Source organism: Bombus flavifrons, chromosome 14 (genome assembly GCF_040668555.2).
Source record: "Bombus flavifrons isolate JBK064 chromosome 14, iyBomFlav1_principal, whole genome shotgun sequence".
In the NCBI taxonomy this organism is placed as follows: Eukaryota; Metazoa; Arthropoda; class Insecta; order Hymenoptera; family Apidae; genus Bombus; species Bombus flavifrons.
In genome coordinates, this window is record NC_138455.1 from 9,065,110 (window position 1) to 9,085,855 (window position 20,746).

General features: G+C 37.8%; 1 protein-coding gene across 7 annotated transcripts in view; it reads left to right on the forward strand.

Moving 5' to 3' along the window:
* The window catches only part of sei (potassium voltage-gated channel seizure), a 142,754-nt gene that overhangs the window by 98,787 nt on the left and 23,221 nt on the right, over window positions 1–20,746 (forward strand). For all 7 annotated transcript variants that reach the window (XM_069127684.1, XM_069127682.1, XM_069127683.1 and 4 more), the window contains exons 9-10: window positions 19,096–19,339; window positions 20,244–20,425. In XM_069127684.1, coding sequence (XP_068983785.1) covers window positions 19,096–19,339; window positions 20,244–20,425 — 426 coding nt within the window. The remainder of the gene's footprint in view (window positions 1–19,095; window positions 19,340–20,243; window positions 20,426–20,746) is intronic.

Here is a 20,746-nt window from a genome sequence, read left to right on the forward strand (position 1 = left end):
TACGAGAAAATACCTCGTCCAGTTCGTCGACTGTGAAATCACCAGCGGAGGATATCCACGTAAGCGACGAGCTTTCAGTGGAGAAGGAGAACCACGGTTTATCGTCCATTAAGCCGGCCTCCGCGCCTACCACTTTATCCCTCGGTAGGAAGATCACATCGTGGACGAAGGAGGGCAAGGATCTCTTGGTGAAGTCGGTATCCTCGGCAAACACGCTCGCCCCGACGACGATGACTTGCATCAAGTCCCCTCGAGCGATGTCGGAGCATCTCTTGGGGCAACTGGAAGTCCCGGTGACGCCCGCGGTGCTTGGCGCGCTGCGTGTCAAAGGTGGATCATTGAAGGAAGGGGAAAGAAGCGAAAGGGTGACCGATGTGCCGCGACAGAGATGGAGCAGCGTCAGGGTCAAGGGTGGTAGTACGAAGAGTCTCTTACTGGAGAACGGAGGGCCGCAAACCAAGCCACTGAAGGGTGCTCTCACGGCAGAGGTATTCTTAGTAGTTGATTAAGATGTTTACCGCATTAATTAAGCCACACTTCTCTTTGCCTTCTTTTAAGTAGCTCGCACAATAGAGAGCACGTGGCCAGGAAAACTCTTTATAATACCAACGTCCTCGAAAATTACTCTTCATCTTTGTTTCCTGATTCTCTTTATGCCTCTCTTCGCAAAAAGAAAGGCTCTACTTTACTAGGGTAGTTATCGTTGGGATTATTCCGATTGCTAGAAGCTTTGAAGCTTTGTGATTTACGAAACGATACATTCCGAATGCTACAATCGTCATTCGATGTATGATAGATTAATAATGGGTCGCTGAAGTTTGTTATTTCGAGTTTATTCATTCTAGTTGTTTTTAGTTATTTCATGTGTGATAAGATAAATATCGGGAATAACGGAGCTTCAGAACGTTTTATATTTTTGATGGAGAAGTTGTATGAAGATCGAGAACCACGATTCAACATCAATCATTCAGATGAGATTTCCCGCTTTATCGCCGATCGCTACTGAAAACCGCATTGCGCGAAATGAATGTTCTGTACGATACGTATACTCTAGGATTTGCTGCTTGTTTCAAAAGAGGCCATCATCAGGGATTAGCTCTTACATACGTAAAGTTCTTTCGTTCTAAGAATACTACTATGGCTGAATACCATTCTAGGTATTGCTAGGCTAAGTATCATTCAGCGAGAAGATTTTGTATCAGTGGTTAAAACCTGTTTCAGTCTTTCTGGTACTTCAAAGGCACACGTACACATACAGTGTCGGAATTTGTTGGTAGAAGACATTCATTCAAGAATGTATTCACCGAACACAGCAAAGCGCCTTCAATCCACTCGTATCTACCCACATGAACAAGTAATACGATTATATCCTATTCATTTCTTTTGTAAAAGATATCTTCATCATACATTGATTAAAACTGTTGTTTTAATGTAAATTTACAAAGTTAATGATTATCTGAATAATAATTACTCGACGTATATATTCAAAATGCCACTATGACCCGGATAATCTCGGCTAAAGTCTTCATCGAATTAATCAAGCGTTTCCAGGTTGTCGCTTGTGAACTTTATGGACGATTGTCAGCCGGTAGTTCAATTCGCCGAAGCCCTCTTCTATTCAACGTGTCTAATCCTCTCAAAGTTGCTTACACTTACTCTTATGCAGCTTAAAACAGTCTTGGAAAAGTTGGTCGTCTTCACTTTGGATTGTTCGATCATTACAAATTCGATTTTCGTTTTGATATCAGAATAAAGCTATAATTAGGTATAAAGAACGCAATTATGTATTGCATACGCGATAGATCAAGATATATTAATTACAGAGTTGATCAGAGCTCGATTATTACGCAGACAATTGATCAACTTCCAATCCGTTTTGAAATTCGAATTGTCAATTCGTATAATATGGATTCAAGACAAACAGTAGATATTAACAGGAACTGTCTGCAGGAATTATAATATAATATAATTACTCGTCGATTTGATAATTTCGTGATTTAAAGTTTCGTTGTAAAATTTGCAATTAAAATTAATTGTGAAACTCTGGTCAAAATCTGTAAAGTCTGTGAATTATGTTTATGCAGCCAAATGGCAGAAAAGTTTTAAAAAATGTTTTAATTGGCAGAAAGGAATTGTCTTTCCTTTTAGGCTTGAGTCATTCCGTCAAAGGTCCAGCGTAACTTGAGACACGTTACTTTGGTATTGGCGATGACAGAGAAAGCTTTCAGTATTTATTAATTATTGAGTTGAAACAAATGGGACGATACGTCACGATGCTGTAAAAGTGCCATCGTACTCTATTAATTGGCCTCGATAATAAAACACAGTCTTGGTTCAATAGTTCGTTGCACGCGCGTTGTTTTCTCAGGAAACACCATTGACGACTTCATTCGGCACGTCGGTTATGGCGAAGAGGATAAACACGCGTTTCCATCGGCTGCGTAGCAATGGTCGTATCGTCCGGCTATTTTCAGAACTTGTGCATGCATTCTGCTGCAATACTAACCTACTCGAAAACGTTGGAACCTTCTCACCGTCGATCCGGGAAAATCTTTCATTTTTTTATTTTTGGTACCACGCGACTCTACGCAATGCGCGTTGGGGTTGTCAAATCGAGGGAATAGAAATTCTTTCTTATATCATATAGTGTCTCATATTCAATATACTTGTTAGTATATTATATACATATACATAGAAACTTGTGTTTAATAGTCTTGTTTGAAGATTCTTGTCGTTAGACATTGTTTAAGCCTTTTGTTTCACACGCGTCGATCTGGAAATCGTGTCATACTAGTATGCGATATAACAGACTGTTTTGTCTTTTGTCTCACATATGTCAATTTGAAAATTATATCGTATTACGTGATATGATATTGTCTCAATCTTCTGTTTCACATGTGTCGATTTGGCAATCATCATATTATGTGATATGACGTGTTTCATATTAGTACATTGGTATATATATTTCAATGCTAAACATGGAAAGTAAAATAAATATTAAAACATATAGAAAGTAAAATATACTTTTATCCTAGCTCCACTTTTCTGGGAAGGAAATCTATAAAAATAGAAATTATCCACAGCCTATCTACAGTTTCCTATGCTAAAATTTCTTTAATGCGTTTGGATCCTTCTACTATTCAAACTTTTATAAAAAAGCAAGAGACTAGAATAAGAGCATATTCACAGACATTTATTCGCGCCATGGTTTGTCCAATTCACCGTATTCTGGAACAAAAGATAAAAAGAGATATCTATACACCAGAATTTCCCTCCTTTTCTGACAATTTCTCGTGAAATTATCAAGAGAAAGCAGATCTCCGATCCATGCAGAAATGACAATAATCGCACTCTAGAGAGGGGGCAGAGTGGGTGGCAATTTAATTGAACGTCAAAGGCAGGGACGCGTGCTGAGAGGCGGCGAGATGGTTGAAATTAATTTATCCGATACGCTCTTTTCTATCCCGCGGGTCGCGTGACTCGCAACGAACGCGCGAATTAATATGTCTGAAAGCCATTATGACATCCGATCGAAGACAAAACGGAGGCGCAGCGACCGGCTTGTTTTCCTCCGCTTTGAAAATGAATGCTGCAAAATCCGATCCGCAGTCACGGATACAATTAAGCAGCTCCTTCAAGCCGCTGCCTCAAGGGTGTTCCGTTTTTTTAATTAATTCGGCCTCACGCTTACCTGCTTACCTAGAAATAACGAGGTCGTTTCCTTGAGTGTCGCCCGCGACTTTTCCCCGTCGATCGTTTTCTTCCTTTCTTCTCTTTCTCTTGTCGTTTTCAATTTGGTTAACCGGTACCGGGCCAACCTACTGAAATTCGATTAAACGCCACTTCTGAAAGCGGACGATTTGAAATTTCTCTGAAACTACCAGTGCTACGAAATTCTGGCCTGGAAAGCTGAGATATTACTGGAATTACTGGACTAGTGATTAGGTGTTGATATTATTGATAATTAGAATACAATATTTTTTTGCATGAGATTAAAACGAAAGGTATTTGGAAAATTATTATACGCGATGCTTTTATCTGTATTTTAGAAAACTGTACAGTTGCATATTTTTTCTGAAAAATTAAAAGCGAAAAAGTGAAATTGATCAATTTGCATTCTGGAAGCTCGATTAATTTAAAAGTTTATCGGATTTTTCCCTTGTGGTCTCCTATATCTCGTAAAAATTACTGAAACTACAGAAGATCGTAATGTTCCGAAATCCACTTCAGAAAAATTCACACGCTAATTTAAGTTTCATATGTGAAAGAGTTTTTAAAACGTTTGTGAGATATCATGCGTGAATTGTTCAGCATTTTCGAAGCTTTACACGACGAAGGTATCCAAGTGAATTCCGTGAACTCGACGCCACGTTTTTAGGTTAACGATCCTAGAGGGTGATGGCATATCCAACGTGTTTCTGGAAAACCGAAATTACATTTATGTTACACACGGGACGTTTCTGTCTTTCATCTGAAGATGGTGTGTACGCACAGTGAGGCCATATCTACGAATTATTGTCTATGAATATGTAACTGTTTCACCAGTTATTCGCCAGTAATTGTGTTTTATGACATCTCTCTCTCTCTCTCTTTCTCTCTCTCGACTTTCTAGCATAAAGACCATGACTTTGTGAGTTGACGAACAACATGATCAATTTCTTAACATAAAAAAAAAACATTTTATCGAGATAAAGATTTTCCTAGGTGTTTGTATAGTTTGTAGAATATTTTGACGACAGACTAACGTGATGAATGGAGGATTTCGAAACTTCAATGAAATTTCAGTGGAACAAATTTCAAACAATGGATGATTTATTGGTACGGAGATGAAGGAAATGGTAATAATTTTTACGGGAACTTGTACAAACGCGTCACACCGACCTCCTGTGAGCTTAGTCGTATGATTAACGACGTGACGCACGCGCGACGCAGAAGATTTTTTAGGCCAGGTCGTGGCTTATTCGATGAGCCTTGAGAAACGAACGCAACTCGTAAAAAAGTCACCAAGAAAAAATCGTTAATTTCGTTAGTCGTTAATCGTTAATAATTAATTAACAATCACATATAATCGCTTATATATACACGTTTGCATTCTGATAAGATAATGTTTCCATTGCTCTGACTATTCTTCATTAGGCTAATTGTTTCACGACCAAGTTGTCGTGCGTGTGTCGTTAAGATAACACAATAGATTATTTCAATTAAGTGGATTAAAGATTCAGATTGATGTTTCGATAAGGGACATCGTGTTTCGCGAAAGAAATTTCCTTCCATCGACGGGAATATTGTTTATTCCATTTACCGCTAAGATAAGTCGGAAATAGATTGTTCAGCGTGGTCATAAAATGTCAATGGAATACGCCCGTTATGACCTTTTGATAGTTCATGATCGATAGATTAGTTATTAATATGGTATATTAAAGAATTGGCTAATGACCCGCAACTATAGTATATTTCTCACGCAACGTGAATTTATATGGAATTTCTGAAAAGTACTCCAAGTACATTATATTCATAAATATCAAGACACTGGTCGATTCGTAGTAATAGGTAATATCTGAATCTGACTCAAGTGTATAAATTAATAACGAATAATTAATAATTAATTACTAATCTTTGTTGTGGGATCATCAGATCATATATTTAAATTATATATTAAAAGACATAATACATTTTACTTTTTAGTATGCATATTTACTGCATTTAGATCTACTGCTCAAATATTACTGCTTCTATTAACGTTAGAAATCTTTCTATTAGTTTAAAAGAACCTTCTTAATCTAACTTACAACGTGGTTCGTAAATTAAAGAATCTTGAAAATTAAGAATTTGTAGAATAACAAAATAATCCCATGAAGTTCGACGATTACAGATGTCAATTTATCAACACAAATTACCTCTTGAAAGTCAATCCAATCGTATCACAATATCCTATTACACACAGCTATCATAGTCACAATGACTGAGATTATTAAAGTTCGATTCATTCGCAATTCTGTAATAAAAATACATTTTGTTAAAACAAACATCCAGATACTTTTGATTCTTAATATACATTAGAGAGTTCCTCTAAAAAGACATCAAATTTGTTAATCACTGATAAAATCGCAGAGATACTTTTCGAAAACCCTATTTATTTTTTTAAGTCTTCGTTTAAAGAGTAAACTTGCTGTGAAATATTCTAATAATATCGTCGAACGGAAGATGATTTCCTTCTGTCACTGATGTCAGTACGATTTAAGCTCCGAATGATTTAACCGGTTTTTGTAGAATCCGTTCTATTTCTGATTTTTACGATGCGCTCATTACAATCCGGGCCGGATGTGAGCGTGTTAAATTAACAGCTAGCGTCTCTTACTCTTCCGATATCGTGTTCCATGGCCGATCAACATGGCCAATCAATTTTGCAAGTGCTGATCCTTATCGCATCTTCGATTTCCTGTTCTGCTGATCTTTATCGCATCTTCGATTTCCTGCTGTGCCCAGTTTCTGAATACGTTCTCAGCGTTTTATTTTTACGTGCTCTGCCTTCCATCAACGGGTGGAAACTAGTCTCCGATAATTTTCCTCGTTGTTCGTCGATTCTACAATATTTATCAGATTACGTAATTCCAAAGTGCTCTTAGAGCCAGGCAAAGTCCATCTTGAATTTTATCGACGATCGATAAATATTTTATAGCAAGAATGGAATTTGTGAGTATATCGAATGTTGTGCGAATTTTATTTATTTACTCGAAATTAACCTCGTTTCTTACGGTTTTTATCGAGCAATATTCCTTCAATACCTTACTTTACCAAATAAAAATTTTAAATCATTTTTTAGCTGCAGCAATATCAGATGCTTCAGTTTGAAATTAATCATTTGCCTTACATTTTTAGTAGCTCCTTAAATAAATTTCATTTCTTGTAATTTATAACTTTCTTAGCCATAGAATATTGCAACATTATATGTATAGAATTTGTTTATACTAATCTCCAGTTCAGGGAAAATTGAAATTCCAGTAAGAAATCAAACTCCGTTAGGAATACAATGTATCTCTATGAAATTATGATCGTAATTCTTATTACGAGTACAATTCCATGTTACAAGATAAGAAGGATTACTATTATCGATATCTGCAGTAATTTCTTTCATCTTGGTAGTTTTTTGATGAAAATAAATTTTCTATGGCAGCAGACGTTCTTTATTTTCTTTCAATCTTGATTTTTATGCAATATGTAGTGATCTGAAATCTTTGCACGGTTATCTATTTAGTATGGAATTTATGCGATCGTAAAATGCAAAATAGCCGCAGTTATTGTGTCCTGTTATGATTATCGTGATTGGAATATTAGCGTGATGTAGATTAAGATTTTACATTTGAAAGGCAATATCGATTACGTAATAAAGGGGGTGGCAAGCCAAGCATAGCAATTAAGCGCGATTTAAATGCGAGTCATCGCTGTCACGCAATAGCAATATAGCGCTGTAGCAACTGGGTTAAATTGTGTTTGTCACACGTGAAACATAAAAACGGTGCGAAATGTCCACCGGCAGTCGCTACGTTAACGCTCTGCATCGAACTGGAAGAATTTAAGTTGGATGACTTATGTTCCAACTGACATTTCACATTTTCCTCCTTGCTTTTTGGGGCAAATACTTTCTACGATTGTCGGCGAGAATATCGAATTTACGTCCATCATGACTTATGTCACACGAGAGAACAAAGAAGAAGTTTCCAACTTTGTAACTTCGCATTTAAATGCCATCGTTCTAACCTTCTTTTCTTTTCTTTGTATTTTTTCGCCCTTTCTTTGAACTTCGTGTATCTAGAAATGTCATTCAAAAACGAATTAATGTTATAAGACAGGACTATAAACTTTCCAGTTAATACGTATAAGTGTATGTATTATAATACGTACGATGGGACAGGATTATAAACTTCCTGGTTAATAAGTATACATATTATGAGACAGAATTATGAAATTTCTAGTTAATACGCATAATAATTATGCGTATTATCATACATATTAAATAGAAAATTTATAACCCTGTCTCATAACATAGTTTTAAATTGCTGTATCTAATTAACACCTCTTAATTAGTAGTTATAAATTATTAATTTATTAAGGACCAAAATAATGGTGAAATTATTAATAGAGAAGCTTGTGTATATGTATATTGTTTTATATTATACATTACACAAATTTAAGAGACAAATTTTTATCTTTTCAAATTAATCCATCTACAAACTGAATATATCAATCACCGCCACCCCGCCTGCTCCATAAAAAATCTATTATCCGCAAACATCTATTTATTTCTCCATTAAAGACACTATTATTATCATCATTTCATGGTGGAAATATCCAGGCAAAAGATAATTATCTTCAAACATCAGATCCGTTATACATCCAACGATCAAAGAGGAAACGTACACGAAAACATATAAAATCCGCGGCGTCGTTCCACGATCAAAATCAAAAAACAACATTTCCCTTGAAAATCGTGAAACGATATAAAATAATCTGTCGTGGCAGCAATAACTGGCGTCGTATTGTCGGACAATAAAACCGTGGCGCACCCCACCCCGTCGTGACATTTAGTTTCGGTTTAAGCGATCAAGGCAGATGTTTTCTAAAAGCATCTCGTCGGTTCGTTCGGTTCCGCGACGCTCGAAAACGGGCCTTCTCGCCTCTTTAGTTTTGACGCGCGTACGCGAGCGTACGGCTGCGGCCGTCGATTCCAAGCTCCGCCGAAATTAGATCTTCGCGCTGGAATTCTCCTCGATCGTTTCCTCTTCTTGTTCTCCGCGTTGCTGTTTCTTCGTTTCGTTCCAAAATTTCCATCAAATCTTTACTTCGCGAAGATTTCGTCCAACGAAGTTCAAGAAAGTCAACGTCTTCCTGCTGAAAATGCAAGAATCGTGTGATTGGTTATATGTTTACCATTTGTCCATGGATCTGGTTGAAAAACTTCACACGGAGAAGTTCCTCGAAAGTTAAAGTTCTCGCGGGACAAATTTCACAAGGAAAACTACCCGAAGAAAACGCAGAAATCGCGCGTTTACTATTTGTCGATAGACCTCGTGGAGAAGCTTCGTCAAAGTCAAACCTTTCAAACGCAGTTTTTGAGTCAGAAGAAGCGAAGCACGAACCCTGATTGCGTTCACTATTCGTCGATCAAGGAGAATCAAATTACCAAATTTGCGCGTGTGGTCCCAAAAGTCTTCGTTGAAGAGTCAAAGTTCGCGGGAAAAAGTTTTAGCGAATTTTCGCGGGTGATTCCACAAGTCTTCGTTCAAAGGACAACGTTTTCAGGAAAAGAGTTTCGCAAAGAAAATGTCAGAACACTGGTCGCGTTTAGTTTCTAGACCAACAATAAGGAGAATCAAATTATCAAACCGTGCGAATAATTCCAGGAAGTTTCACTGAATAGCAGGAGCAACTGATTCTCGTCTACAGTCAAGTATCTCGTCAACCGCCACTAGAGAACTTGCAACTTTCTTCGAAAACTTACAAGCGTGCTTCGAATTGGCCACGTTTCCGAACACAGACTCAATTTCATCAACTTCCTGCCTCCTTTCTAGTAGAATACCCGACAGATTCTTTTGTCGAGCGAATTTCAAGCTTCCCTTTCTTTCACCCTCCTATCGATCTTCTACAATTTCCTAGGTTCGAAAAAGGATCGTGTCTATCACCAGTCACAATCGAATCGAGATTCCATTGAACTTCCATCAAAGTCTTCCCGGTGTTGGCTCCATTGGGACTTTCGAGTCTTTTGTCCCGAAGATTCAGCAACGTTCGATATGGATCCGGCGATTTAAGAGGTTCTCGTCTACCTAACCTAAACCGAGGTATTCGCCACCATCTCCCTGCGGACCTTTTTAACGATGAATGACGCGGCTTGTCAACTTCAGTCGAACAAGAAGATCCCTCGTCGTACATCGCGATAGGGTTTCGGCCTAATTGGATTCGACTTTACAAGTACTATGGAGATAAGCCAGGCGATCTTGTTGTATCGATGAACCGATCTCGGTTGGAAACGAATCGGTGGGGAAGGTCGATCGGTGAGCCGCACACCTCGGGCCAGACACTAACCAGATACCAAGCAGACACCGGAAGTGATGGTACCAAAGAGGATGATTATTTCTGAAAACTATGTTGTTAATTGAACGTGTTAGTTTTGGTTTCTCGTACGGTTTGTTAATGACTATGTGTGACAGTTGTTGAAAAGTGAAAGAAGAGAGAAGGTGCCCGTGAAGAGCGTAAGAGTGGAAGAGTGTGGAACAGGTGGTTTCTTGCTTATTTTCACTTTCGAGTTTGAAATACGCCGAGTGCTTGAGTTGGCTGGCGCCGCGGTGAAACGCGAACTGTGAGAGCGCCAACTGAGAATGACTGTGGAATTTTTTATGAAATTCTCGGCAACCATGATGCGCTCGTACTTCGCGAAAGGCAAGAAGCAGAAGTTCGGATCGACCCTGTCGACCGTGTTCGACGTTCGTATCCAATTTTCGTTATTACTCGTGATACTAATCCTAGGCTAGTTCGTTAAGTAACCGTCTCGTATTTCTTTGATTTAACACGTCCCACTTTCTTCCTCTATTTCGTGTTTCCTCCTCGATTCTTTTGATAAAAATTCCAGAGGATTTTACGATTTCGTATCATTAGTACGTAACCGATTATGTAATCAATTTTCATTAGTATTCTTCGTATTAATTGTACTCTAACTTTTTCATTCTTTTTCATTCTGAATTTTTAAATAAAGGTGTTGTACTTTTTTCTAAAATCTTACGAATTACCTCTTCTTCCTGCATTTTTACGTTAAAATGCGAAAAGAGTTCACCAGTCACCGAGATTCATTTTAAAATGGATTACCTTCGAAAGTAGTGATTTATGACGTTATAGAATTTCGCTCTCAATTCTCGTGACACGGCACGTTATATTGTCGTAGATGTAAATCAACGTGTCGTACGTCTGCATGCATTTGCACAACCATTAATGTGTAATCGACGTTCGTTTCCAATTCTTGTCGTATTAATTCTAATCTAATTCGTAAGTAACAATATTGCGTTTCTATAATAATTGAACAAATTTCTTCTTCCTCGGAAATTTTACAAATTTTCTCTTTGAAAGTTTAACAAATGCTCTCTTCTTTAAATTTAACAAATCCCTCTCTTCCTCGAAAATAAATTTGCAAATATATAACATATTTCCGCCTTATAACATTTAAAAAATTCCCTCTTCTGTCTTTCTTGTGAATTATTTTTATCAAAATTCAAAAAATTTTAAAAGTTAAGATTTATGAATTTTAAGACGGGCCAACCTGAAACACAGTACTTTCTGATATTGCAAAATTTGCTGTTCGATTGTCGTAACAAGACTTGTTACATTGTCATAGACGTAAATCAGACCACCATATGTACACGTGCATTCATACAACCACTAATATGGGATACCATATTTCGAGATAGATGCACAAGCATTTGTGTATTCAAGCCGAAATACAGGGTGCGTTAAATCGACCACAGCCGCCATTCTTAGTGGTGGAGCTTTCATTAAACAGACCTGTTATTTACAACGTGAACAAACGTGCCCACTGGCAAGCGAAGGGATTTTAACTTTCACACTCTGACAGCAGTTTCCTTTCCACAGAGGTGGCATTATATCCCAATACGAGAACGCAAGCTGTGCTCTGTCGTTGACGCGACCTGATTTCCAAGTAACTCGACCACGTGTCGATAAAGGCTTGATGAACCTTCGTATCCCTTTTTCCAGAGATGTTTTATCACTATGTTATTATTTCTTTTCTTTCTTGGATTTTTCTTTACTTAACCGTGGATAAGCTGGAAACAAAATAAGAATAAAAGACATATCTTTCTTAGGAACTTTTATTAAGGATATTTCTTGATATTCCTTAATACTTTGTTAAATTATGGCTTCATGATTAGTATCGTCTGATTTTCCATAGTTACAACTCTTATCTGTATTTTTAATTCGATTTGAGCAGAATTTTAGAAACTTTTATTAACCACATCGGATCCATTGTTAATTGTTATTATTTTGCTATCTTATTTTGTTATCTATACCTCTTTTTCGAGTACTAGTAACAACAACTGAACAGATCAACTTTTGTAGATTTTTGGAATTGTTAGTTCGGAGAATTATGGAAAGTAAGGGAGAAGTTGGTTTTTAATTTTAGCTTCGGATTTTCATCAATTGATAAATTGATCAATTGACAGATGCGATTGTTTCTGGTATAGTTATTCGCAAAGAATGTTCAGGTTGAATTCCTGGTGTAGCGAACGCTTTACAATTTTGGAGAGTGTGCTGAAAGGGGATAGTCTCTGTATTTATTAGCGGAAAACAGGTCATTTCCGCATTACTTCTAGGAATGAAGTTGTACAGGAATTTGTCGGCTGATCACATATTAGCAGCTCTCGCGACATTCCGTTCTCACAACATCGAGCGAGGACTAAATAAGATCCGAAATACCAACGACGAATAATATAGCGAATTATTTCATAAACTAGAATGACGTTATAAAACACAATATTTATGATAAAAAAAACTTTAAAATCCATTTTCTCTAAAGTTCATTGAGAAATTTTCACCAAATTTTTTTTTTATATTCACATTACTTGGAAGTTTCATCAAATTGAAAGTGTTTGACATAAAAGTGTAATATTGCTGCAAAAATATTCTGTCATTGGAAATTTGGTAAATAAATTGCTTTATAATAAAATACATCTTAGATAACAGAATTTCCAACAGATCCTTTGCTAGGATTGAAAAATAGATTGGTTGCAACCCTTACACAATTCTTTTTCAATTTATTGATAACTTTTGACAGAGAAAAGATGTTGTATAGTTTACATTAGGTTGTAGAGTCACTGAAGGAATATTTCAAGAATAAAAATGCGACGAAATAAATGAATTATCAAACATTTAAAAGACAGTCACGACTAAGATCAATTAATGTAAATTTCGCTTAAAACAATTGCTCTCTTTCCTTTCAAAGAACACAAGCGACAGAACTTCCTGATCAATCTAATATTTTCAGTTAACCTTCCTGGAAGCGAAGTAAGATGAACTCTCAGTAGCATACACCTTACAACTATAAATTCCAAGAAAGTTCTGTCGGTAGCTGAGAATCCTGTTAGACATGGCAGTGGAATTTAATTACCGTTGTGTGAGCTGCTATGCGAAACTGTTTGAACTTTTTCCTTTGGCCTGTTCGTTAGATGCTACTATGCAACTATTATATTCGGCAGTTAGCTTTCGGTGATTCCAGGTCACAGCGTGACCTAACCAACGCCACGTAACGTGCTCTTCTTCATCTCCGTTGCTCACGTTCAATACTTTCAAGTTATCTCCCGTAACTCTAATTAATTCGGATTTTCTCGATATGCATAATGCAGGCTATAAATATTCGAATATATATTATCATATTTATTAGACAATTCTAACAAATTTTACTATATTTAATATTGAACTATTTTACGTATGTGAGTTCACTATTTACTGTTTTATATATGTCTACTATTTTAATATTTTAATATTTGGAGCTTACTATTTTAACATTTGAATGTTTACCACTTTAATATTTTACATACGTCGTGAATAAAATAACTGATTTGTAATGAAATAGCTAGGAAATAAAAACAGTGGGTGGCAGTCAATTTATACTAAATGTCAGTAAGCGTCCTAATACTTATGATCGGCAGTGTATATTCGCCAAGATGCCAATTGCGCTCTAATTACTAATTAAATTTATATATGAGAGAGTCGTGACGTAATCTGAGTCGATTTGAATGCTGGGATTCATCTGCTGTATACAGATTCTTGGTAAGAGAACTTGTTGGACTTCTCCGTGTATCAGGCAGCATCTGGTGCACCATATGCTCTAATTACGAAGCTGTATGTCGAGCTGTCTGCTTCGCGTGGAATTTCACTGATTGCATTCGGAAATATGTGGCCTCTCTGAAAGCAAAGTGACGTTCTTGAAATTTTTGGGACACTTAGTACCAAGAAAATCTCCCATTATTTTTACCGAATTCCAAAGATATAGTTATAAAGATTGATTTAATCTGTAATTTTCGTGCTACATAAATATTCAACCCCTCGTGCAAATAAGTTTTCAAGACGAAAATTTATTACTAGCGATGAAGAAAACCTTCGATTATTTTTGCAGAATTTCAAGGCAATAAAAGGGAAAATATATTTGGTTCCCTGAATTAGTTGTTCACTTTCGTGTTACCTAGATATTCGGCCCTTCGTGTATCGAAGTAGGGCAGCAAACCATGCCTAAATATAGTAATGAACTAAGGATCCATCGATTCGAAGCCAAGTTCGATTCCAGCGAAGTATAATAATCTTCTAAATTGGTCGCGAGCCTTGATCATCGAAACTTTGGCACGTTAGTTTCTGACCTAATTGATTGTACCAGCTCGAAGAAATCTTAACGAACACTCGCGGGATTCGTCCTTTCTCAGACGCTTTTTCTCCATCGAGAAATCAACGAGATGGTTGCTTTTAAGATAACGAGTGGACGCGCGACCAATATGAGAAACGGTCGTGGAACAAGGTCTGATTCTAATGGTTCTTATTCTTTTGTATCGCCTAATTCTTCGCTGAGAAAATCCCCGATAGGCGCTGGACATTCTTCCGATAGTCCGAGCCACGATATATCTGAGTCATAAAATCAGTCACGAATTGAAATAGACACATTTCGAATGTTTGGACGAATCAACGAAACGATGCTAAGCCAATTTACAGGTGTAATAAACGGAGAAATTGATTCGGCAGAATAATAGATAATAGATCGATAAATATAAGGGTATGAAACTTTGGTTAAGATTTCAGTTAGGGTAGAGAATAGGGTAGAGAATTAATACTTTTAGTCCTGCTTATAAATGAGACAGTCTTTTTCCTGTCAAAGCTCCAAAAAACCTAAATACAATTTTAACCTAGAATTTTTATATAACATTTCAAAACGCCTAAAATTCACAAGCATAAAAATTCAGGGACGGACGAAATAACAAGGTTCAGAGGGATGTTTTATCGTAATTTTACTATAATTTTAGAAAACGAAATTCTATTCTATAAGGACAATGAATAAACATCGTTACTAACACGATGAAAAGTATCTAATACAAAGTTACAAGTAGTCATATGCAAATTTCAATTTGAAACTTTCTTTTGACCACGACTATAAGGGACTCATCGCTTCAATTTACGGTAGCCCACATCGTATCTCAGGCAACACCATCCAATATTTATAGCTCTCGATACTATCTTCGAGATGCACGTCCCGAAAAACAGGTGCAATTTCGAGATGTAACTCCATACATTCTCTAAGAAAAGCTGATTGCAAGAAAATTCGCTCCTTGGACGAAGTCCATGGGCGTTTCCTCGTTATTTCCTAGCCAGAAGCTTGTCCACGCATTAATTTGTGCCTCGTTAGAAATAACGAACATTCTTGAACGACCTAATGACGAAGGGTCATTGAAACGAGGCTGTCGGGTCACGACCTCGCACCCAGGCATCGCGCGTGTAGAATTACACACAGGTTCTAAAGAAACACATAGGCCGGTTCACCTGGCTAGAGCAGGTAGCATGAATAAAAGATAATCCATCCGGATTTACATTTTCCCTGGTCGTCCGTGACGAACGACGACTTTCCGCTTCTCTCTGTACCTCCTCTCCTCGTTTTTCATCCCTTCGCGCCATACTTGGCCGACTCTAGACAGACCTCGCGACTCGTAATAAGAAATCAATGAAATGTCCTGTCCGCGACATAGAGATATTTAGGTCTCCAACTAAATCCAGACAACTTTCAGACAGACCGCGGTCGGTTATCGGCTTGGAACGTTTTGCGTCGGGCTTCTGCTGGGAACGATCGTTTATTTATAATTCTGGACACCACCGTTAATCGATACAACAGTTTGACGTATTAATCGGACGATACGTGGATCTTTTAGAATTTGTTCGAATTAAGAGGTCGATTATCTTGAAAGAGATCAATATTTGTATTTTAGAGAAATTATTAGATCAGGTTATAAAATTATATTTTAAAGTTATGCAATCCCTTTGGAACTTGTTAAATTTGTAATCTCGGACTCGATCTTTAGCCGGTATATCAGTCTTAAGTATTAATCCGACAAGGCGTGGATCCCCCAGAATGTTTCCTAATTGAAACGTTTTCGATTATAAAATTTCATTAAAACTCGTTAGTTTTACGATCTTTGAGTATTAACCGATTCTTGGTATTAATCAAACGGTATGTGAATCTTCTAGGTCTTTTTCTAATTAAAGCATCGACTTTTTTTATCGGTGGCCTTCGAAAGGAATTACTGCAGCGATTAATACAGAAAATATCGAATACTCGTTAAATTCTGTGCTCGTTAATCGTTACGGCAGTCTGTATCGCGAATCTCCGACAACTGTTTCCAATTAGAAACGTCGACGTTCCAAATCTATCCAGTGGTGTTGGAAATGAACTGCGTATCGTGCAAATTCTTGAAAGTTTCTTAAAGTTTCAAGAATCGTGGAAATGGAAAGGAAGAATAAAATACGCGGACGTTTATTAACAATATCATCTACTGAAAACGTCATCTCGAGAAGCAGCAGAGCAGAGATTCACGTGGTGTTCGAGCAACAGATCCCTGATCGGCCAGGTAAACAGAGGGGCTACGGTGGCGTGTGGCGAATAGTCGACAAGGAAGTACAAACAAACGTGGCGGAATAAACGGTTGCGCCCGGCAGCATGGAAAAATAAATGGAACGGAGCGGAGCGCCATCAGCGCCATTAGACGAGCGGGAAACGAGCCGGAGAGGAAAGCGAGGCAACGGTTGATCATCAGCAGCTTGGTGATTAGTTCCGATTAGAAAGGTGCACGGTATGCCTGCGGAAGACTTGTTATTGGCCTAGCTGAGGTCGTGAAGACAGCCGCTATTAAGGTAATAAGGCTAACCCTGCTAAGGTTGGATACTTCGAAACGTGGCCGGCGTAGGGTGTGACGACGGGGTTGCCCTAACCAATACGCCTCCTCTACATACACGTACAAGGGTACTCTCTCTGTACGTACATGCACATACAACGTGCACTCATACTTGTGTACACGCTCACATTTACTTCTCACTCTCTCTCTCTCTCTCTCTTACTCTCTCTTGCTCTCTTCGTCGTCCTCCCCTTCGCCAATCGAACGCCGCCACCCTTCGCGGTCCGCATTGCATCAGTGTGAGGCTAGCACTCGACTAGGACTCTTCCGGTTCTTCCTCTCCGCGTTGTAAACAACTGATATTCCGGTATTTGGGGCAACGTTCCGTCCAGTGGATCGATATCCCCGGTTCCTCGAGTCGTCGAGCTTTCACTGGGATCGACAGTCGTTTTACCGCCGCTTTTCCGACTCGGCTCAACTCGTGGAAGCGCTCGATAAAACGTGATGGTGACGAGGATCTCGAGGGCGTGATACCTATACTGAAGAACAGGAAGCACACGAACCAATCCAGAAAGGATTTCCCATATATAAATCTTTTTTTTGTTCTATAGCGCGGAATAAAGAGGCTGGATATTTGTTTCTTATGTAAAGACACGCACGCAGAAGCAATAGGAGGAAATGTGGATCATCGATGAGTGAATTTATTTACCTGTGGTTCGCGTAATAAGTTCCGCCGGTCGCTGGTGTAAGGGCACGTGTGCCAGGTGTGTGTCAGTGGAAAGCATAGTGTGTGCCAAGTGTTTACTTATGGTCGATCGGTGGCCGTGGTTTCGTTGTAGAACCTCCACAAAGGCCGGCTTAAATGGCAGAGAGTCCAATTAGCAACTCGAAACGCTACTGTGCCAGGCAGGTTAGCTGTTCTCCGCGTGTTCCATATCACAGTTCTTCTCATTCATCTCTTTTCTTTTTCTTTTTCGGCGATCAGAAACTTTCCCCTTCGTTTCGTCTTCGCCGTAAATTTTCCACTCTTTCAATCGTTCGGTTTTATTTAAGCGATTACTCTGCTGGCTGAATCAGATTTCGTCGGGATTTGAGCTCAACTCTCACGATAAACGATGGGATTAATTGTCACCACTTCGAATCGTGGTCCATACGAAAAGATCAATTAATACGATAGAATTTCTACGTTTTTTCTGACCATTTTTTCGAGAAACGCGTTACTAACGAGCGAAGCATTTGAAATTTTTCGTACGTGAACGCTCTCTGTTAATGGATTTCGTGTCGAGAAACGAGGTTAAAACGCGGCGACGCTTAAATGAGTCGGACTGCGGGGTAGAAACAAATCTTCCTTTCCACTCTGTTGAATAAATGGAAAATGATACGGCGCAAAGTGATAGAAAAGAGCGAGCGTGGGTGGTTTATTTTTCGCGTTTCTGACCGTATTGCTATTCGACAGAAAGGAAGGAAAGTTGAAAATATAGAACGAGACAAAGGTGTTTCTGATATTGTTCGCTCGGCCATTCAGCATGGAAAATAACGCGGTATTGAAACAAACACGGGACATTTTGTTTTTCTCAATTCCTATAAACATAGCAATAACATTGCCATGTCCTTCTCCATCGAATTTTTATCAATTGTTTGATAAACCAACGATCGACGCCCGTTCTTCTTTTTCCAATCTGTTTTTCGGCGAAGATATTTTTATTTCAAAAACAAATTCGCGCAAAGTCTGCCGAAACATCGTAAATTAAGAAGAACCGATGTTAAAAACTAATAATAATAATCTCCGCACTTCCTTTTGACTTATAATAATAAAAATAATCGAACGATCGAGGAAAGAGGATCGAACAGAAATAAAAATGTATCGACTTTTCGTTTTTCTTATTCCAGAGAAGAATTATTTTCTATTTCTTCTCCTACATCTTGAATTATTCTTGTCTTCTTAATTCAATAATTTCTAGAAATTAAATCTCCTCTATTGTTTAATATTCATATGAGTTATTTAATTAAGAAAACAACAAGAAACATAGGAATAACTTTTCAAGTGAAAATTAGGAGGTGAAAAACTCAGATCTACGAAAATTGACCGTTTCTTTTCATTAAGAAGAAAGTGAAGAAAAAGAGGAACGAATGATGAATATATTCTTCCCCAATATGTTAATATGTGCTCCAGGTGCTGTCCCTTGGAAACGATATCCTCCCAGAGTACAAATTACAGTCACCTAGGATCGGCAAGTGGACCATATTACACTATTCACCCTTCAAAGCGGTCTGGGACTGGGTGATATTGCTGCTCGTATTGTATACCGCTATATTTACACCGTACGTCGCCGCCTTCGTCCTGTCGGATCCGGATTACAACAGCAGGAAGAACAAAAAGTACAGTGACGATCCCATCGTCATCATAGACTTCATAGGTGAGACACGGAATCAATGATCGATATTGCACAAGTAAGGCTACGGTTACAATGAATGTGTACTAGATACGAATTGACATTCTGACGAACTCCATATGCCAAAGTTAATCAAATATATATATAGATTTTTTATGAGTGTATGCATTGCAGTCTTTAGATGTTTCACTCGTCAGAATGCCAGTTCGTTCGAATACGTATCCATTGTAGCCATGGCTTAACACAAGCCGGAATTCACGTTGTCTGACCAATAGAGTCCTATTTCACTGCGCGCCCAGAAAGTTCATAGCGTTTGTGTTACACTCAGAAAAGGTCAGAGTTTACGGAATACGTAGATGTTTTCCTAATAATCTCAAAGATAGAAACACTGCGAGAGTAGTAACTTTTGAACAGTATGGTAGAATTTATTACAACGAATGTGGTCGATTGTAGAACTTTGTTACAGCATTTGCTGTGTATATACGCGTTTAGGAATAATAACTCGCTTCAGATCCACGGATTAGCAGCGAATAACGTTAGCATAATGAAAATAATATCAAATCTTTTCTAGTTGATTTATATACTAAATTTCATTTAATGAGTGTAAATTAATAAACCGCGATTATTATAGCATTTAAATTTTATGAATAAAAATTCCTCGTTGTAACACACATTCGTTCTAGCATATTTTACTATATTAATAGAAATATGGAAAAAAAACGTTGATCCTTGAACTAGATTTTGTGAAAAATTATCATCGAAAATTTGAGCAAAATAATACGAAGTTCTATATCTTTCAACTTTTGCTTTGTTTCTTGTCCATTTACTTTCGTAGAATTTTTTTACCGACTCGAAATTAAGCGATAGAATATTTACTATTGTTTCTTAAATCGAATTATTATTCTTGACAAAATGTTTGATGTTTCAGTCGACGTCACTTTCATAGTGGACATCATCATAAATTTTCGCACGACTTTCGTGAATAGCAACGATGAAGTGGTGTCCCATCCTGCAAAGATAGCCGTCCATTACCTGAAGGGTTGGTTCATCATCGACCTAGTGGCCGCCATACCCTTCGACCTTTTTCTCGTTGGCTCTCACACTGACGAGGTAAGTTTCGTCGCACGCTCCACGTTTTCTGAGAATCTTCTTTCCAGGCTGAATCTGATCATCGTCAAATCACTTCCTATCAATCGACCATCCCCCCTAAGAAATTTCATTAACCTCGTGATTTAAAAAATTCCAATTATATCGAAGTAATTGCACTTCTGTTTCAGAGAATTTCCCAGTTACCTAAGACAAATTTTGATGAAACGTTTGACGATAATTATGTGGTAGCAGAATTAAAAAGAAAGAATGGTAATAAGATTCACAGAAAAACTCAGAAAATGATTCATTCGGATATTGTTTGACGTTGGAGCGTTCTCAAAA